This window comes from Thunnus thynnus, chromosome 8 (assembly GCF_963924715.1).
Source record: "Thunnus thynnus chromosome 8, fThuThy2.1, whole genome shotgun sequence".
NCBI lineage: Eukaryota > Metazoa > Chordata > Actinopteri > Scombriformes > Scombridae > Thunnus > Thunnus thynnus.
In genome coordinates this window covers 30,441,324-30,463,454 of record NC_089524.1, presented here as the reverse complement: position 1 = coordinate 30,463,454, position 22,131 = coordinate 30,441,324, and the positions used below count along the sequence as shown (strand labels likewise).

Below are 22,131 nucleotides of genomic sequence, written 5' to 3'. Positions count from 1 at the left end.
ATAAATGGAAAAAAAAGTCTGTCTCCATCTGCATCTCTGCTGCATCTCTAGTACTGGGAAAAGCCATCCTTGTTTAAACACTGTATGGGGGTGCAGGGCTTTAGAAATGAAACAGACTGTGGACTGAGTTATTTTCATGTCGGTTGAAGTTTTTTAAAGTGTTGCAGTGTGTGTTGGTCATCCGGTTTCGTTTGCTAGTGCTAAAGTTAAATGCTACACTTTGCTAATGTTAGTCTCTAGTTGATGGAGTTCAAAGTATTGACAAAATACTTCACCTTTGTCTCACAAAGCTTATCACTAAGCTATTAAATCCAATGTGCCCAGACACTTGCCTTTTGTGAAGATGAACTACAAGATAACTCTAGCGTGTACCTGCTGTGTACGCTATCCACGTGCTGCACTGCCCTTGTGGTTACAATTTTTGTCATTTGTGAATTCATTCAGAGCCACTGAAGATAAGAATTATGACCTCTACTGTGTGATTCGCTTTTTCACCCACTCCTAAAATACACAGTAGATAGTGTAAAAAGATTTTTTTCCAGTGTTTCTAAGCAATATTAACATAATTTAACTTGTGAACATAGTAGTATTATAAGCATTTAAACTTCTAATACCTAAAAAAACAAAATGAAACATGAATGATGGTACCAAGAAATGATTTCTTTACTCCATACAGTACAAAGATGCTGCTTCTCTTCATAGACACCCTTTAACCTACAATGACAGAGGAATAATAAAAGATTGGGGAGACACTGGTGTTATTATGGCTTTCAGATAATTTAAACTTAAAGTAGCTGTATTTATATATGACACAATGATAGCCTATTGCAGTCCTGCCATAGATACGTACAGTGTAGGTTTTGATTTACACTTATCATCAGATTTCACCTGTTGATAACGACACAACAACACATTTATCATATGTGATCATCAGTGTTTACATACTTTCATTTACTTTTTGATATAGAGCAACACACATACTTAGAGAACTGAAGTAACATCCAAGTAATAGGAGACCAGTGCCATTCAGTTGGTGTGTTCAAGTTCTTTCATCCACTGTGACAGAGAGCTGCAATAACTGTGAGCACAAGGTTTACAGTGGAGATGGCTTTCCTAGATGTGTGTTACTAACAGGGAGAGGATAACTGAGCCTTTCTTAAAGTCCCCATCCACTCAAAAATGTTTTTTACTTATTGTTACTTCAGTTGGATGTTAGAGCTTCACTGTGCAGAATGATGTAAGTGCAGAGTTTAACCCTAGAAGGCTGTTTCCACATTCATTTGCTGAAGAGGAAGTTTTTCTGTTGTATCTATGTACCTTACATAGAACATTCCTGCCATGCACAACAGCAGAGCTAACAAGAGAACAAGAGAGTCTAAATTATGAGATGTGTGATGTTTTCCACTGAAAACTGCATCTATTTTGTCCTTCAGCAACCATAATAGATTTGCTTGTGCTATGTTTGTACTATCATTTGAACTTAGGCTGCATGAGACTGGCAGGCATTAGCAAACCCATTCTACCTCCACTACGGTTTCTCTAAAAGCACTAATGGTGATGGAGATTCTCTGGGCTGAAGTTTTCTAATGGCAATATTTATAGTTGAATACATCTCATACGCATTTCAAAGAGAGCAATGAGGCAAACAAGTTGAATTCACTCAGTATTCTAATAAAATCCTTTGTAATTAATACATTTCTATCTTATCTTAAAGGTATGCTATGCAGGATTTGTCAGTTGGTGTTTGTAAATACAGAATTCAAAGTTGGCCCCTTCTCCCCGGCTCCATTAGACTGAGCTGAGGGCAGAGCAAGAGAGAGAGAGAGAGCAGTGGTGGTCGAGCAAGCTCGAGAGTGAATGAAGAGAGAGTGGCACTGGCAAGAACAAAGTGTTGAATCGGATAAATAAAAGTTTTTTCTTTAGTTTTATGGCGGTTATGTTCTAAAGCACAAATAAACACGCTCACACCTCCACACAGCCCAGCAGGAAGGTGCAGCATTGCATTGCACTGTGTGAATGCAGAGCTTCATCCTGTCTGCTGTGGCCTCTCTGATCTGTATGTGTGTAGCTAAGCCCCACTCTCAGTCAAGCAGACACACAGACCTGCAGCTCTTTATACATCCAAGACACAGAGACAGAGAGCAGAGCAGAGGAGAGAGATGGAGATAGTGATGTAACCTGGTCACTACGCTACGAGTCCTGACTTCACACACTGAACGCTGTTATTGGCTGGGGTCTACACACTCACTGCCCAAAGGTTGACGCCCAGAAGCATCCTGAACCCAGCAAAATAATAAGAAAATACAGGCAGAGGGCAAAGTCTCTGCACTGCCACACACTTCTAGTGGGTCATAAGTGATGATTGAGAGGGGTTACTTTGGTATGAGTCTATATATTGTTTTTTTTTAAAGTAAAATCCTGCATAGTGTACCTTTCAATATAGGATAAATAATTGAAGGCTATGCTTTAATTTTGGCTCATGCTAGCAGTCAAGCTATGTGTAGGTGTGAGGCTTGTTTGCAGAATTTACACCTACACCAAGGGCACTTTGAATCAAAATTCTTATCAGTCTCAAAGGACAAAATCTTATGTGCTTAAGGTCAGAGCACAGTTATCAACAATGTATGAACATTGTTGAGGTGCATCTGTCAGGTGAGCTTGAACTTTGGTGTTTTTGGTGTACAATGACATCCTGTCACCAACCAGCTGAGCCTTATTTGTCAACCAGGGACCCTGCTGTGTGCTGTGGAAGAACTTTAATGATTTTGACATATCAGTCATTGTAAACTGACTTGAAGGTTTGAGGCCGGAGAGAGAGACAGATCTGCAGTGAATGAATGAATGCTCAGCTAAACATGACCAGTCTACAGGCTGTCCATTGGTTGCATTCGTATTTTAATGTTGAACTAGTCGCAGCTCTGAGGTGTGTTTAGTGTAAGCAGTGATCACAATTCCTCCCAATACTCATCATCGCCATTTTCCCCTGTCAAACATGGTCTACCTACTGGCTTTTTTCTAAACTTGTAACCATGTCTCAAAGTCTTTATTAGTGGATTGAGTTTGCTCTAAATCCAATGATTTCCTTTTTTTGGCTGCTACTGTATCTATCCCATTCTCCAGCTGGTCTGGTCCAAGAGCGCCAAACAACCTGATCAAGAGGAAGCAGAAACTAGTGAAAATGAGCAAAGTGGTGGAAGACATCAACACAGAAAGAGTGGGGTGAGACCACCTGTGACAGACTACAGTTGCTCCTCCAGTGCTACTTACTCTTGGCACTACTGTTTGCGGATTGAAAAGTCCCCACAAAACAACCAGCAAAGAAACTTAATTTAGGACTGCTACTCCTGGCTGGAATATTCTGTCACTAAAGATGCAATTTTTTGATTTTCACGTACCATACTTTCAATCATAACCTTGTTTATTAATGTATTTATTTCATATTTCATAGCTCCACCAGTAAATAATTAAGCCCCCAACCAGCCACAGAGAGAAAAAAATCTCTGCTGCTCCAGATCTCTGGTTTGCTCAGTTGTCATGGAGCTAGAGAGCAATATTTTGTCAAATTTCTGGAAAGAAATTGGAAAGGCAAATTACACAATGGAGGACTGCAGTATTGTTGGTAGATGCAGTAGTTGTTTTCTTGTTGGCAAAAAGCAGTTGAGGTCAGAGGAAACTGATGTCAAACCACTATTGCATTGAAACCAGCTGTATGACGTCCTTCACCACCCTGCCTGCACTCTCTTCTTCACCTCTCTTCTGCACTCCTCTTTACTTTGAACAGTTGACGCCAAGTATTTAAAGGCCCCATGAAACGGAAATTAGAGCATCTTTAGCTTCTGTACTGTGATATATTTCCCAGTGAAACGGAAGATTTGAGCGGTGTACAGTTACAAGAGGGATTTAAATCAAATCCTTCGCGTTTAATTGGACTGCTAAAAAGTGGGCAGGGCTTAGAGTTTAGAGAAAAATGGAGCTGCAGAGAGAAACAGAGCTACAGAGGACTGTTGGCTCCACACGCACCTTCCTCACCTGTTGTTAGATCAGGAGGAGGACAAGAAAGAGATGAATTAATTAGAAATTAGACCACAGCCACATTGCTATGGAAATGAAAACAAAGTTTTTGTCCACTTATATCCAAACCAAATCTCTTCCTATCTCTCTCCATATTGCTCTGCAACTATGACCCGAAAACAATGAAGTGTGCTTTTAAATGACGAGTGTGGGTAGCTACTTGCCCAAAGTCACATTTGATTAGATGAACTTTTGAAACTTTTGTTTGTGCAGGATGAGCCACTACAGGAAGAGAAAAGACAGGGATTTTGATGTATAAATACTCTGATACTGATTTTTTGACATAGATTTGGCATATAACAAGAGATAGATGAAAAAATAACACAGGGACACAGGATTAAAACTGGGAAAATGTTTTTTTCATTTCATGGGACCTTTAAACTCATCCACCTTCGCCACCTCTACTCCTTGCATCCTCACTATTCCTCTGTCTTCCCTCCCATTCATGCACATGTATTCTGTCTTGCTCCTATTGACTTTCATTCCTCTTCTCTCCAGTGTATACCATCACCTCTCCAGGCACTCCTCAACCTGCTCCCTACTCTCACTACAGATCACAATGTCATCCGTGAACATCATAGTCCCAGAGACTCCTGTCTGATGTCGTCCGTCAACCTATCCATCACTATTGCAAACAAGAAAGGGCTCAGAGCTCAACCTTGATGTAATCCCACCTCCACCTTGAACCCATCCATCACTCCAACTGCATACCTCACTGCTGTCACACTGCCATCATACATATCCTGCACCAATTTTACATACTTCTGCCACTCCTGAATTCCTAATACAACACCACACCTCCTCTCTCGGCACCCTGTCATGTGCTTTCTCTAAATCCACAAATACACAATGCAACAACCCACTCTATACTTCTGCCATCAACATTGTCAAAGAAAACATTACATCTGAAGGGCTCTTTCCTGGCATGAAACCATGCTGCTGCTCATAATCATCACCTATCCTCTCAGCCTAGCTTCCACTACTTTTTCCCATAATGTCATGCTGTGGTTGATCAGCTTTATACCTCTGTAGACTGAATACCTGAAAAAGTCATCTCTGTTTATGGTGCTGCTAGGGATATATCAAGACTGATGGAGATTTATAGCACAGATTACATAAGCAGCAGCATCAGTATCAGTGGTCTAACTTAAGCCAGCCCACCACTGCCTACAGAAGAGTCAACATCCATGCTAACGGCTCTGTGAGGCTGCACATATGCATAGTGGTGCTATGCCAGCTGAGGTTAGTGGAAATATCATTAACCAATATACATGTTGTGTCAGGCAAAATAAAAATTTCCCATGATGATGACGCTAAATGAAATGTCATTGGATCACCAAAGTAATTCAATTCATTGTGTGGAAACATGAATGTTTGTACCAAATTTCATGTTATCCATTCAGTACTGTAGTTGTTGGCCTTTTACCCTGAACCTGAACCAGTCAGGTGATGACCAAAGTCATGTGGAATTATCCTTTGGGGACCATTCATTTATGTTCAAAATTTTATAGAGCAAAGTGGTGGACAAACTGAATGACCAATATGACCATCCCTAAAGCAACCAAAAGAAATTCTTAAAAGCAAAGACTACGTAACTTTTACTTATTAACTTTAAAAAATCATTCATTCTTCCTTTTACAAATGAAAAGTTGATTTAAAAAGCAATAAAACACATTCTTGCTCAAGTCAAAAGTAGATATAATAGAGTAGCTTATGGTGACTAATGCTAGGTAATGTTAGAAAACCTAAGATACATATTGCTTTGTCACTAACATTACTGAGTCAGGTCACTAACTTGACTCTTTCCTAACTGTGCTGCTGTTACACTGCATTTACCTGTGGCTGTCACTTGTAGCCAAAGTGGTCACTGTTTAGCAAAAGTTACACAGTCTTGTTTTAAAGGGCATGTGTCACATTTTGTAATATGACACACAACAAAAAGTTCTCTGTATCCATTCTACATAATCAGCTGTAGAAGCCAAACTCATGAGTATACTTAATTTAGAGAAGGTGCATTTTAATGCTTATATTTTTTCATTTGTAAGAGGGAGACTTATTATTTTTCCTTCTAAAGTTACACAGTCTCACTTTAAGTTGTACATGTACAGTATTAGAGAGCATTAATATTCAGAGTATAAGTTGTGTATCTTGTATCATTGATGCTGTTTTGTTATATTGTACTGCTTCATATTGTTTCACACTTGGTTGGTAAAACCTGTCAAACTGCAGCTGCCCTGTTGACTGGTCCTTTAGAAACAGCTGCACTTGCCCCATGCACCACAAACACACTCACACATGCAGGCAAATACACACTGAGCCATTCACATGAGTGCAAGATGAGCAGAGCAGAGACAAACCTCTGGTTTGCTGGCTGTATGTGAGTGCTGATCCTGCTCTTATACAGCAAACTAAGCTCTCTGCTTAATGCCCAACAGAAAAGCTCTTTAGCTGTCATTATGCACCCTCCTCACCCTGCAGCCCCTCAATACACCATCCTCCCATCTCCTCTGTCATCCCTACCCTCACACTCACTTTCATCATCTCCATACAATACCTAACTTTTATATGTTTGTTAATCATAAGATAGATAGCCTTGGTGCCATAGTGGTCAGCCATGGTGGTTACCTCTTGCTCTTCCCTCTTCAGGAGGAGCTCGATGAATTGATCAAAGAAGACTTGCAACTTGACTCTGACTCTAATACTAATGACTCATGACTTCACTTGGACTTTAGCCTTTTCACTTAGAATGACTTCATGTCCTGTCCAAGCCCAAACATTAAAAATTATGTTTTTAAAAAGTGTACAGAGAATCATGCATATTTTAAATCAACCCGATAGCTGCCGATCGTGCAAGAGCAGGAAGGAAAGACTTACAGTCTGATAAAAGATAATACCTAGGATTATCACATTCAAATATAAACATTCAACACAGTCAGCTAGGCAATAATGTGAGACATATCAAAGATTTGGTAGCCATAAATCTTGTCTTTTGTCATCAATAAAAAGTAAGCAATGTCTAAAAATTAAAAAAATTAGCCTAACTGCTGCTGTTCCTAATTCCATGATGACTTAGTCCTCGAAACACAAAGTTTAAGACTTCACTGGGGAATTGTTAGTCTTGGCTCAGACTTCAAAGACTTGAGGCTACATCTACAATAAGCCGGCTAAAGTCTAAAACACCATTTTCGGACGAAGACAACACGCGTCCATGGCAAGCGTTTCAGCTTGTTTCTGCAAATACCTCCATCTACACTAAAACGCCAAAAACGGGCAATTCTTCTCCTACTGTGCATGTCCAGAGAACAGCCAAGCAAGTCAGCCATAGAAAACCAGCGAAGAAGAAACAGTATACTATTTCCATTCTCATGCCTGCTTCCTGACATTTTGTGTACTGCAAGCAGATTGCAACAGTTTCAGCGAGAGAAAGGTAGTAGATAGCTACAGATAGCTACATTTAAATCTAAACAAGCTATCAAAATAGACAATGTTGTGTTGTGGTTCTTCTTTCTTTTCCAATGAAATGACAACGTAGCAACAATAAAATGCTGCACTACTGCCACCATTGGTTTTGTCACCAATATGACGCATTTCTACAAAGGTCCCTTTCCCTGTACACACCACAACACCAAGCCAGTATTATCAGATTTATACACTCTGAAGGACATTTTGGAAAAGCCCAGTTTTCACAGGAGAAAAATGTTGTTTTATTCTTAGAAAAAGATGCATTTACGAATTTAGCCGGCTTATAGTGGAAAAGGTCTTACTTGTGACTTGCAAAACTGTGATTGAATTCAGATGAATTTTCTAGCCCTTTCCCATGTCATGTCATGTCCAGTTCCTTGCATTATTTCATATTCATGTTGATGGAAGAGAAACAACTGTTACAGATGCCATGTTTTAAATTGGGTTGTTTTACCATGTTTTTTCTAACCAAATCAGGCAGAACATATGCACAAAAATGTCAGGATTTGTTAAATCCTGGCTACAGAACTGCAACTTTTGAAACATTTACAGAAATCCATTTGTACAGGTGAAAATTTTCTAGATAATTTCTAAAACTAGTTTAACACTGTGTATTTTTCTCTTCCTTAACGATGTGGCCTTATATAAAATCCCAATACTTTTGTATTATTAAAAACATAAAGAGAGACACAGATCAAGCTACAGAAGCAGATCTGAGTGGAAAGCAATTCAGGCTGAATCAAATATGATTGCAAAAGTGGTTGAATTAAAATAATCTTTCCTCTGAAATCTACATTTAGAATATCATTTTGTCAAAATGAAGACCTATCAGGAATATCGAATTTGATATTTTCTTATTATTTGAAAGTTCTTCATAATACAGACACATTAGTCATTAAGTTATGAAACTTGATCTGAATCAGATTTTTGTACACGACATTAGGGATTTTAATTTTTCGAGGTCACAAAAACAGAAGAGTGCAGCTGAGTGTAAGTGTAGGGAGACACTGAAATCATTAAGGATGATTTAGCACAACATTGAAACACATTATTAGCTTGAAAGCTGTTTGTTTGATCTTTGTACTCGTGCTAATGAAAGTACTGAGTAATTCAATGAATAACATGGTTAAAGATGATTTAAAAAAAAAAAGGATTTCAACCTTTTGAGCATTCTATAATTTTCAGTTATTGTTGATGAAAATATTAGAACACCCACATCTCCATCCACATCAATAGAGAGCAGAAAGAAATTAACATATTAACAAACAAACAAACATGAGCCCACACACCATATTGCTAATCTATTCACACCTTGGGAGAATAATAAAATGTGTACAAGTGTTTATATGGCACATTCAGTCTCTCAGTATGTAAATTGTCAAGCCATCTCCAGCTGTCCATGCTCTGTTGGCAAGTGTGTGAAGGACAATTACATTTTAAAATCATAGATTTTCAAACACTGACTCCTGCTGCAGATCCCTTAAACCACACCGTGACCACAGCGATGACTTGGGAGTAAAGAAGCTTTTTAAAACTCTTGATATGCTGCCAAGTTCATTTTGACAGAGTGGAAATATGAAGTCTGGCTGCAGGAGATAGAGTGGCACAGCTGATAGACAACAGCTGTCCACTGCTGTTTTGGACAGAGACCAACGTTAAGCCCAGTGGACACTGAGACAAAAACACAAAAACCCTGTGAGATCCTCAGACATCTGCCAAACTGTCACCCAAAACTCTTCGGCTTTGGAAACATGTCACCGGTGTATTATCTGTGCAATTTCATATCTTTCCTCCTCTTTTTTTTCAAATTAGATTCAGTCCTCTATAATAAGCTGTTACCCTCTGACTCTCTTTTCTATCTATTTGTACCTTTTTCAACCTTCTTGTGAAGTGGTCATTTGTATCACTTGCCAAGAAACCATTGCCATTGCCAATCTACCAAAGCTGGTCTCTGACACAGCACACAGTCTGTTGAGTAACACAGGCATGTGATTGAAATAAACAAGTCAAATTTTTTCAAACTGAGACTTGTTTTCTTGCTTTGGGGGTGTATCAGAGTCATTGGAAAGGGATAAGAGAAACATAAAAAAATTCAACTTATCTACTGCCAGTGTTTTTGCAAAATCAAGAATCATTGTTTTTCTCTAACACATCATCTCTGAGATGTTGCTTGGGGAGTTGCACTGGTATGCACAAAAACAAACAAAACAGGATCCATATGTAAAACATGGCTCCATGTTGCTAATAGTGAAATTGTTACAAAATAATGATCTATCACACAATTTGAGTATTTTTCATTCGATGGCATGTGAAACAAGTACATTTGAACATTTTTTAGAAATAGCAATGTCTGTCCATCACCTTTGGTCTGAACTTACATATCTCACCAACTAATGGATGGATATACAGTACAGACATTTGTGGTTTTCAGAGGATTAATCCTAATGACTCTTGTGACTTTTCCTCTAGTGCCACCATCACTGACATTTTTTCTGTCTCAGCAACTATTGGATGGATCGTCATGAAATTTGGTACAAACATTCATGTTCCTCTCAGGATGAATGTTAATTTTTGTGAATTCCCAATACTTAAGATGATCCTCTATGCTCTTCCCTTACCCTATGCCCCACAGTACTCTCTCTATGACCTACTTAAGTGTCTTTCACTTCATGCTGTCTCTCTGCTTGGGCTAAAAAATGTTCAACGTATACATAACTGTGGCTTGTGAGTTTTGAAAGAAATTAGCATAGGTTGTGGGGGGTTATGAGAGATCCACTTGCATTATGGGAAATGTGGGATCCAGTATTTTTGAAGGTTAACCCATATAGACCAAAAGCAACGATATCTTGTCCTCTTCTGCATCAAGTGTGACTATTCGTTCAGGCAACAGATTGTGGTAGAATTAGCTAAACTGAACTCACTGATTTGATGTATAAATTGAAAGTCCTTCTGAACCTTTAGAATTGTTATATTGCACAAAATTAGAAGGCTCTGAAAGGTCTCACTGTCATAAGATAAGGCTGTGCAAAATGCTCAACATTATGTTCAGGCATCACCATACAAATTGGGCAACAAGTCCTTCAAATGAAAAAAATATGTTGTTGGTTCATACTGTCCAGAACAACAAAGCCGTTTCCAAAGAAAAGTTCTGATAACCAACTGTACACCACCTGTTCAGCAACAAACAGGAGACACACAGTTAGTCACTAGCTGGTGAACATATAGCATTTAACAACTAATGTGAGAGACATTTCTCTCAGGAGTCAGTGGAGACCTAAACAGACATTGGACTTATATTTGTCAGGTGGATAGGAACATGATTCCAAATGAATGACGTTAAAAAAAAAAATCTATTATCGCAGCTTTAAAAATCAAAGCAAATGTGTTTTTTCTTCCAACAGAGAGTGGCAATTTCAACAAGCTAAGGCAGTGGTTCTCAAAGTAGGGTCCAGGGACCCCCAGGGGTCCTTGAGGAGGTTCCAGGGGGTCCCCAGCAAAAAGGGGAACAATTTATTTTCACTATAATTCCATCCATAAGTAACCAGTGACAGAATGTATGACTATTTTGGGTTTCATACACTTTCTGTAATAAAACATCTTAAAGCAAAAATCTTATCAGGTGGGGGACCCTGGGACAAAATCTTATCAAATGGTGGCCCATGATCTAATTTGTGCAGTTTAAAGGTCCTTGATGTGAAAAAGTTTGAGAACCACTGAACTAGGGGTTTACAGACTTTACTGATCCTTAAGGGGAAATTCATATGTTACAGTAGCACAGAGACAGACAAGAACAGATAAAGAACTCTTTGAATGAATGAAATAAAAAAGTATATAATAAAAGATTAAAGAAATTAGAGAGGTGGCATCAAAAAGCCATATATATTAGAATACATTAGACTATACAAATAAATTGTGCAAATATTTGTGCAAATGTAGTCCAGTAGTGCAACTGTGGAAGCCATGATGTGAATTATATATATACAGTACATAGTATAAGTTTATTGGTACAGATATAAATATTTACAATATACAATAATATAATAGTATATAATGTTATATACAGTATAGGTGCAATATATGTAATATACACACAGTATACAATACTATGAAGAGAATACTATGATACAGTATATGATATACAGAAGCACAATATAATAAGACAATAGTTAAATGGTATTGTTATACAGTGATATAAGTTATATAATGTAACCTTAAGTAAAATAGAGTTATAAGTATGTACCACTTCTACTACTTTAATGGTCATAGATTAGTTATTCAGCCATTTTCATTTTCTTACTAAGTAAGGGATCGTTTTCTAATTATAAATTGTTGGTAAAGAAAAAAAACAAAACATTCTTCTCTGTTCATGATGCTGCAGTCAGAGTGCTCCTTTTCAGTGCTCCAGACATCCTAACAATACCTTTTTCCTTGTTATTATTTTTTAAATAACATAAAGTTTGTTTTCACTAACTCTAATGCTCTCCCTCAAATTACCTGTGACCATCATTTCTTCTTCTTTCTTCATGACAGGAGGTGAAGTACTTCCAGTTTCCTGGAGAGCTGCTAATGAGGATGCTGAAGATGCTGATTCTCCCACTTGTTGTGTCCAGGTACTGATGTCTGTCCTCTGCACTCTTCATTACATGTCATTAACCCTCACAGCGTGAACCTGCTCACCTCTTGGCTTAACAAATTAGGAGTTTTCAGTGAGACATATTCTATCTCACACAGGCTCCGCCCTCTACTGGACTCTATGGGTAATACTGTCACATGCATGCAACCGCCCACTGAAATTTGCATATACGTACCCGGCCAATCAGGACGCACCTAAAGATTCCATGTATCGACACAGTATAAAAAGCAGTACCTTGCTGCAATTCCCATCCTTCTCTCTTCAGCAATGGTGAAATCAGCTCACTGATCTTACTTCTCTGCAGATGGAGTCACTGCTCCAAGCTTGTTTCTGCCTGTCATGCCAAAGTCTCATCGCCGCCACCAACAGGCATCTCTTCTGCTTCAAGTGCCTCAGACAGGACCACGCAGATTGCGGCATGATGCACCACCTTGTTTGCACCGCCTTGTGTGCACTGCCGTGCACTTCCTTCAACTCAACGCTGGCAACAGTAGTTTCCATTTTTGGCTGTGTGACATCTCACACCGCTGCAACGAGAGCGAACTGGAGCTCGAGATTGATCTTTGTGGTGAAGATGAGTTCACTGCTTCATCTGGCCCTCTGCTGCCAACACCACCGCCACTGCCAGCTGTTTCCTCCTGTCATGAGGGCTTTGGCAAAAGGCCTGTCTTTGCCCACCCTTTGTGAAACATTTTCTACAGGGGCTTAGGAGAAAATGGCCGGTGATGCATGTCTTCACCCCCCAGTGGGAACTGCTGTTGCTGCCCGAGGCTGTAGTGAATGATCCAAATGAGCCTCTAGAGTGCTCCTCTCTGAAGATGTTGTCATTCAAGAGAGCTTTGCTGCTTGTGCTGACCTCGGCTAAGTGAGTGAGCTATGTGACCTATTGGTTCACCGAAGCTTTTGCTGCTTCATGGTGACCACAGTGATGCTACTCTCAGATCGAACCCCTCCTTTGTTCCTATGAACATAAGGAGTTCATTTAGATTGAGAACTATTCAGCTAGAGGTGTTTTGTCCTCCACCCCATGGGGATGCCAGGCAAAACTGCACCTCTTGTGCCCAGAACGTGTGTTGGCATGTTATGTTGAGAGCATGGCCCCCTTTCGGCAACTGTCCGTGTGCTATAGAGAGGGAGTGGCCGGTAAAGCCCTATCCAAGAAGCACCTAGCTAGTTGGCTTTGTGATACATCTCCTTAGCTCACAGGCAGGTGTTAAAGGACCTCCCGACTGTGGTCCAAGCGCATTCCACACGTGGTGTAGCAGCATCTACAGCCTTGTTCAGTGGGGTGAGTCTTGGCCTACACTTTGTCCGTGACATGTGGCGGTAGGCCAAACATTCATCGGGCTCCGCCTACTGTATCCATAGAGTCCAGCAGAGGGTGGAGCCTGATAGATAGATAGAGATAAAATGGGGGTTACAATATTGTAACCCTAGTCCTCCTCTACCTATGGACCCTGCCACTCCCACACTGTCTGCTGAAGTGGTTTCGATATGGGAATTGCAGCGAGGCACTGCCTTTTATACTGCGTGGGACACACGGAATCAGTAGGCGCATCCTGATTGGCTGTGTACGTACATGCATATTTCAGTGGGCAATTGCATGTGTGTGATTGGAGTATTACTCATTGAGTCGAGAGTCCAGTAGAGGGCTCCGCCTGTGCTTATAGAACTTGGGTTACAAAAAACTTTCAATACTGTAATAGGTGTATATTCATATTCTGTTGGTTCACAGCAGGGTGGAGTGGAAATGGTATGCTTAAGGACATTGAAAAGTATTAAAAGACAGTTTTCACAAGTCTGTCTTAAAACAACAGTCAGGTGCCCAAATGAACATTGAAAGAGGTTTTCCTTACTGTAATCATTCCTCCTGTTCATACTAGCTATTAAAATATCCCTTTCAAATGAGCTTTCAATGTAAGTGATTGGTGCCAAAATCCACAAGCCTCCTTCTGTGCAAAAATGTATTTAAAAGTTCATCTGAAGCTGATATGAAGCTCCAGCTGTCCAAGTTGGTCAAATTACATAGATATCTTTCAACAATACAGTCTTTTTACTGCCAAAGTCCCTCTTTTTGTTACCGTACTCCCACTGCAGTTCAACAGTCACACAAAGAGGGAATTTGATGCCAAAAAGACTGTAAATGTGGCTCAAACTCAAACTGCTAAAGCCTCATATAAACTTAAGATCATCTCTTAAATGCATTTTTGCACAAAATGACTGTGTGAATACACTGTGGATTTTGGCCCCCATCACTCACAATGAAAGTACATTTGAAGGGGATCTTTTAATACCCGGTATGAACAGGAAGAATGATTACAGTGAGTAAAACCTCTTTCAGTGTTCATATAGGCACCTGACTATTCACTATACACATGTAAGTGAATGTTCATTTCCACTCTGTAATCAAATTGGGCCAAACGTATGCAAACAAATGTTAATTTAAATGGTTATATTCTTCACTTTTTGTCACTAAACTAATGTTCATTCAAACACAACCTATGTTGCCTATCCTAAAATATGTCATGGCTGTGGTTAGACCAGATTTTGCTCCCTAATCGGACATTGACACCCCACCTTGTTCGCTTCAGTATTGTACTCTGATGTGCAAAATTATGACAGGGATAGATTGACAGTAAATAATGATTGTCTGTATCTTTCTTTATGTAGGTGCATGGCGAAATAATGCGAGCAGCAGAAAAGGAGAGATGCTGTATTAATTAAATCGTCATATGTTTGATAAAATGCAGAGTAATGATTTAAATAATATAATCAACTTGTGTTATTGTTTGCCTATTAGCCATGCTAGTTCCTAGCCATGCTTTTTTACTCTCCCGCCTGCTGTTTGCTTCAGTACACTGTTCATTCACAGCCCTCTGCTGCTTCACTTGAGTAACAAGCTAACATTACTTTAAAGGTGTGTTCAGACAGAAACTGTAACTAATTTTTGCCTTACACCATTCATGCAAATTTGAATGCTGAACCATCAGTGTTTATTCACCCCAAACCAATGTACCAACTGTACAGATGTTAAGTAAGCTAGCTAGCAATGTATGCTAGCAACACTCCCACTTCGCACTCTGTCTGAACCCACAGTAAGGCAGTTGCATTTTACAAAGTTGGCAAGCAGAGTGACAGGCCATGCTGCTATGCACTGAAAATATTGAAATCAAACATCTAATTACAGTAATTTGTCCATGTTCAAACATCAAATAAAAACTGACAACCCTAATGTCATCACACAACCTTCCAGATTTTGATATCTCAGTCTCCAGCAGCTAGATTACAACAGGTTAAAGAAAAATGGTTATACTGTATATAGCCTTACAAACAGCCCTCCTTTTTGTAATTTTTCATAATATATATATATATAAAATGAAAAACAAGTTACATAAAGAGTGAATGAGTGCAATAAGTGGATTCTAATATCTATAATGATTTTAGCACTTTGAGGTAGCGCTGAAAAGCCACTTCATGCTTCACACTAAAGTCACTGACTCAATTGTTTGAGTGTTTTCAGGAGGACTCTAGATCAGTTCCTCTCAGTATTTCAACAATATCTGAGACAAAGTCCAAAAAACTCACTGGGCAATCCTTCATTAAAACTACAGTCAAATGATATGAAAAGAAACTTGTACTTAAAAACATATTTTTTACCATATGAAAACTTTTATGAAGCTGGTTGGAACAATCTCTAGACATTGTCACCAAGGACCATTATCATATTACTGGATTTAAGGATTCAAAGGTTTATTTGTCAAATACAAAAGTGATATGTAATGGGATGTGGCACGCTCCTAAGGCTGTGTGAAAAGACTAGTGTGAAAAATAAGGATTCTATAAAAATATAGATAAAAATATAAAGGATAATCCCTGATAGGAAACTTTCCACAGCACCAGAGTAGGAGGTCTTTAAGAGCCCCAGAGAAACTCAGCTATCTGAGGTGGTAAATGCATTGCCCTGCCATACTCGCCAAAATGCCTGTGTGTGAACAATGTCAGATTCTCAGTGAAGTGGACCACCGATTTTTAGAGGAATAAATGCTTTGACAATTTGCAAAGTTGAAAAGGCGAGGTTTTTCTCAATGTGTGACAAATACTTGCCATTTAAGTAACGTTGTTTTAATAAAAGATTTTGTTAATATCCATGCACCTTTATCAGACTTTTGATTATGGCTTGTGTGAAGGCACTGAATCATTGTAATAAGGTAGGAGCAGTGCCACACCCATCTTCTCATAACGAAATTCAGCGTGTAGTTCCATGTGTGACAACAATGATTGTTTAAGTTGATTGCATGTCACACTGTGTGAGACAGCTCTAATAATATCTGTCAGACTGAACGAAATCAATTTGAGGCATGCCAGAATCTGACACATGTATTTGTAGAAAAAAGTATATGAGCATTATCAAAGTCACAAACTTTTTTTTGTTGTGTCTTGATCATTTTGGTTTGTGTGCCATGTATATACTGGAGAAATTGTGTGCACTGTTTCTGATTGACAACCAAAGATTTTGATTGACAGCCAATAATTTTACCATGTTTCTGTCACAATTGTCAATTTATGTCTCAGACAGCTCAAATTGCACAGTGTAAAGTAAAGGGGCCTTTACTAATGCTTATGACACTAAGGAACATGAATAAAAACTCCAAGTTATAAAGACAGTAGTTTGTTCATACTCTGGTTGACTTATGAGCGTGTGGCAAAATGGGTCCATTTGTCCCTGTTACACTTTGATACATTTCTTTCCATACTTGTCATTTGTTTGTTTAGCCAGTATGATGTTGCCATTTGTAGCATTGCTCTCACATACTTCAAGAGGTTTGTTTGTGTTTAGTTTTTTTTTGTTATATTTACATCTGTATTTCTGGTTTAATCAAGACAGACAAGTATTTAAGTCACACACACACACACACACACACACACACACACACACACACACACACACACACACACACACATACATACACACACACACACATACATACACACACACACCCTTCGTATGGGGGATTTATAGAATTTAGTTAAATCTTTGGGTTAGTATTCATGTTATTTGTACTTATTTTGGCTTATACACTGGTCTGAATAAATCACTTTTTTTTTAAGTTATTGACCAAGTTTCTGAGTCTGCCTCCCATCACCTTCCTTGATGCTCTGGCCAAGCTCCCTCACAGAGTGATATAAAAGAGTGTCATGGCAAACTGTCGGGCATTTGTATACACTGAACTCCATTATCAGCACAACTTTTAATTAACTCATATGGTTCTCCGTTTCGTACACTGTAATTATGTATGTTGTGTCAGATACTGTCACTGATATACAGCTGCTTTGAGGATCACTGCAGTATTGTGTGTGTGTGTGTTGCCATTCTCTCCCTGAATGAAAGCAGTGGGGGATTAAGAGCATTGATCCTTACATTACAAGAGAAATCTAACAAACATCTCTAACCCTGATGTGATGCCAGCCTGGTTGTGATTAAAATGCTGTCTATGTGCCAATAGTTACTGGTGGTTACAAAAATGTTACATGCAGACATGAGTTTAATGTTTCCCAAACATTCTGCTTGATCTCTAACACATTAAAAGGCAATTTAAAATAGATCATATGAATGAATGTACATTCTGTCGCTAAAGTTTCTTACTTTGAGAACAAACACACTGTGAGGTACAGACCAATGTTAGCTTCAGTGCAAGTCCAGGGCAAGAGGGATAAAAATGTTTGGTGAGTAAAGCATGGAAAACAGTTGTGAGACATGTTTTGATTTTGATAGATTTACTGAAGTACACAGAATTTGACATCCTCTGCCTCCAAAGACCATGTGAAAACAGTCATCCATGGGGCAAAAAAACAGTACCCTGAAGAAGGTTACAGCTCTCTGAAACACACAGTAGCATTTATTGAGCAAATCAGTGGACTGATGAGGCATGCCATGTATAACTGAGGTGTCAAGGTTGTTTTAAAGTTGAATTGACCTCAATTTTCAACAGAAATCTGAATGACAGCAGACAGAGTGGAAATCATCTAGAGAGCTGCACTGAATTAGTTAAATTAATGGACGAAAATTGGATCTTGTGATGGACTTGAACATGTTTTCAGTGATGTTCCTTGGATCATTGGGTGTTTCAGGTCTTTCAACACCATACACCCTCCCACAGGCAACCCAGCCATGGTTGATCAGGACATGGCTCATGTTCAAGTGGCATTCTGCCTTCCCCATAGTTCTCCTCTCCTTGGAGACTTTCTCAGCTGCCACTGTGATTTTGTGGATGGCTCTTCTTCTCCGGACTCCAATAATGCTTTGAGTGCTGAGGGTCTTGAAGAGAGATTGTCCTGCAAACCCCCTACAGCCAACCTTGATAGGCATGCATATAGCTTTCCAGCCCCATCTCTGGCAACTACTGAACTACTGATAAAGGATTGCATACTCCAATATAGGTTAGCAATATTGTCCAAGCTCTTAGTCTATTCAAACTCTCATCAAAATGCATTGGGATTTCTCCAAAACATATTGTTAGAAAGATGCAGAAAAGTTGACATGTTGGACAACATTTCATCCGACAGTGGTGGATTGTCAGAGTGGGGAGCATGGGAAAGAATGTAGTACTAAAAGATGGTTACAAAAGTAAGAACTGCTTACCTACAGCTTGCATTAACACATTTGCCATAACATCAAAGCACCACTCATAATTGAGTCTAACATGCATGTTTCCTCTTCCAGTTTGATGTCAGGACTGGCAGCCCTCGATGCCAAGTGCTCCAGCCGGCTCGGTCTGATCACAGTGTCTTATTACCTGTGGACCACCTTTGTGGCGGTGATAGTGGGGATCATCATGGTCTCCATCATTCACCCAGGCGGCGCAGCCCAGAAGGAGGACTCTGAGGACAGTGGCAAGCCTATCATGAGTTCTGCTGATGCTCTGCTTGACCTCATCCGGTAAGACACATATGTAAAGATTACTTGCTTGATAACGAATAGTCCTCAGAGCCACATGTGGCTAGACTCACAGGTTAGTCTAAATGCTTTGCTCATAGGGACTGAGGACTGTCCCCTAGGTTTTGTTGTTAAAATTGAGTGGAAACGGTTAGAGCGTTTAAAAAAGTCCTGCATCGCAGAACCCATCTAAAGTCTTAAGGGCAGCCCTTCATATTGGCGACATGCAGTTCACTACAGAGGAGAATGGGGGTGGGGGAGAATCATTTCCGGTAAGATGTGTCCTTGACAAAATTTAAGGGGCGTAGGTTTGTTAGCGGCCATTCTCACCACCATTCAAGCAACTACCGTGCATTTAGAAATCCCCAGACGTTGGTAGGCGGAGATCTCCAACTGTCTGGTATCGCAAGACTACATATGGCAGCAGAGGAAGTCTGTAACTGAAGATAGTTAGCAGAGAACAAACAGGGCTTGAGAGGGCTGCAGTAAGCCAAAGTCCTCAGAAAAACTGCACACTGCAGCCAGATTTATGGCTGTGCTGCAGAAGATTTATGTTTTCAAGGTTTATGGAATGTATGATGTATAGAAACTAGGTTGAATTCTGAAGAGAGGGACATACAGGTGGAGATATAAGGAGAGTGATCCATAGTGTGCTGCATAAAAACAGTCCATAACATATAAAAATGAATACATGTACTCTTTTTTTATTTATATCGACAAGGTTAGATTTAATATTATAAATACCTCTCAGTACAACACAAAACATCTCAGTAGCACTACAAACTACAGAACAGGTGAGGGCAGTCTATCATACTTGAAGGAGTTTTATGAAGCCATAGGATAAAAAAAGTCACGATTGAATGAGAAAGAGGTCACAAATGTGTTTACATTCAGAGAAACATACTTGTATAACTTTGAGAGTAAGTGGTAATATGATGATCAATTGTAATAAAAGCCTCTAGTGATGTACTATTCCACATAGTTGGGGGACTTGTGAGAGACATATAAGAAAAGACTGGTCAAAATTTAAGCAGCAAGGCTGAGAGAGAGAGAGAGAGATCCTGACTTTAAGTTGCTAGTATGGGTCAAGCTCCAAAAAGGTTCAATCCTACATTTCCCATAACGCAACCCAGTAGCATCTTTAATCAAATCCTCTATGCCTGGTTAACATCATCATCTTTTAAACTGCACACCACTACTTTGTAACAGACTTTCTGTTATAAATTTGTAGTCTTCAATCCCAAATTGAGATAAACCCGATTACCTCATCATGTGTAAACTGAATCTTGTGTGTAAAATCTGTTAAGACCCATTTAAGGACATTGAACATCTGGATTTGATCACTCCCAATATTTTTGCTTCCACAAATGAAAACAAGATGATGTTTAGTTTTGGATGGGTATGAGATTTGCATTACAATCAGTCCTAATAAACGAAACCAACTGCATGTTTCTGAGTGGCATAACTGGGTCTGAAGCGACAGCTGGATCACAACAGGGACATGGTTTCCTCAATACACAACTTAATGGTGTTGGAAATTGATTGATCACATACAACTTTTTGGTTTTTATTCTCAAAAAAATCTCCAAATATTCTTACTTTATTCTCATAATATCATGATTTTGTTTTCTATGGGCCTGTCTCAAAAATACAAGCAGTATGTACATGATGGTAGTTCCTTTCTTCAATATTCACAACATATCCAACATGCTATTTCCAATGTATTACACCTGAGCATGTTTAAAAGATCAGTTTCACTGTATGTGGTGGCTAAATATGACAAGAAACAATGATTGGATATAAAACAGCCAGAGTTTGGCTGTCAGTACTGTTGCATTGTCCACCTCATTCTCATGGTCACATATATTCAATTCTTAGTGAGTAATAGTAGCCTTGTAGAGCAGACATCAGACATCCTCACAGGATAATAGTTCTTCAGACTGTTTGGATTTGCCACAAATCCTCACACAGGATTAAAAACATTGGTCATCTTAAAATATTCAGTTCTCGTATTCCAGGATGACTTCATTGTAGACTAAAAAACATTTAATCTTCTTTAATAGGAGACGTTACCCAGTTTCTCATACCCGTAAACAGGGCTGTTAACAGTCACCTGACATACATTGTATCTGTGTGGTTGTTTAATCTGAGTATTTTATGTCATGCTGTTGCTGGGACTGTGGGAAGAGTCTCAGTCCAGGCCATTAATCACACAGCACAGAGCTGTGTAGGCAGGCTGAATGGATCAGCAGGTGACCTTAAGAATGCAGCCAGTTTAAACTCTATGTTCACAAAAGTGTGTTTGCTAAGTGTCATTACAAAGCCATGCACACAAAACATGATATTAGTAGCATTTAATATTTGAATTTTTGGAATCTGTTTTACAATGTTGTGTTAAAATTGAGTCAGAAGGTGACGACTAGTCTGCATTTTAGCACTAACAGAGACTAGTAAACAGTGACTAGTAAAACTGAAACTGATTTAACTAACCCTGGCAATTACTTTTAAATATTCTTCTGGACATTGTAGGAAATGAAGGGAGAGAAATGAGGAATGATATTCAAAAAAGATTACTGGCTGGACTTGATGGTGGATGTTTCTTTTCTTTTCACTGCACATCCTTACAATAGGTTTCTTTGTATTTGTTTTTTTACATGGGAATTTTTAACCGTGACTTATACTGTATAATGTAATTTCAAAGCTTGTGACCAAAGCTTAATTTATTTTCCTTGTTTGCGCTGCCACAAGGGTCCACATGATATAAATCTTGTCATCTGCGAATGTCCGTGAAGGTCCAAAATGTATGACTTGAGCACATTCACACTGTGACATGTGTACACATGTCAATGTATAACGCCCAGTGTAGTATAGCCAGAACAGCACACTGTCCATGTCCATTTTTGGACCATGTTCATGCCTTAATGTATGCATAACTTCTGGATTCATAATAGATTTTTTCGTGATTTGATTTTGTGTTCTTGACACTATAGACCGATGGAATGCAAGATGATATGCTATTGTTAGCACTGTT

General features: G+C 39.1%; 1 protein-coding gene across 1 annotated transcript in view; it reads left to right on the top strand.

Moving 5' to 3' along the window:
• The window catches only part of slc1a7b (solute carrier family 1 member 7b), a 43,821-nt gene that overhangs the window by 4,429 nt on the left and 17,261 nt on the right, over positions 1–22,131 (top strand). The window contains exons 2-3 of the mRNA XM_067597928.1: positions 12,064–12,143; positions 18,888–19,103. Coding sequence (XP_067454029.1) covers positions 12,064–12,143; positions 18,888–19,103 — 296 coding nt within the window. The remainder of the gene's footprint in view (positions 1–12,063; positions 12,144–18,887; positions 19,104–22,131) is intronic.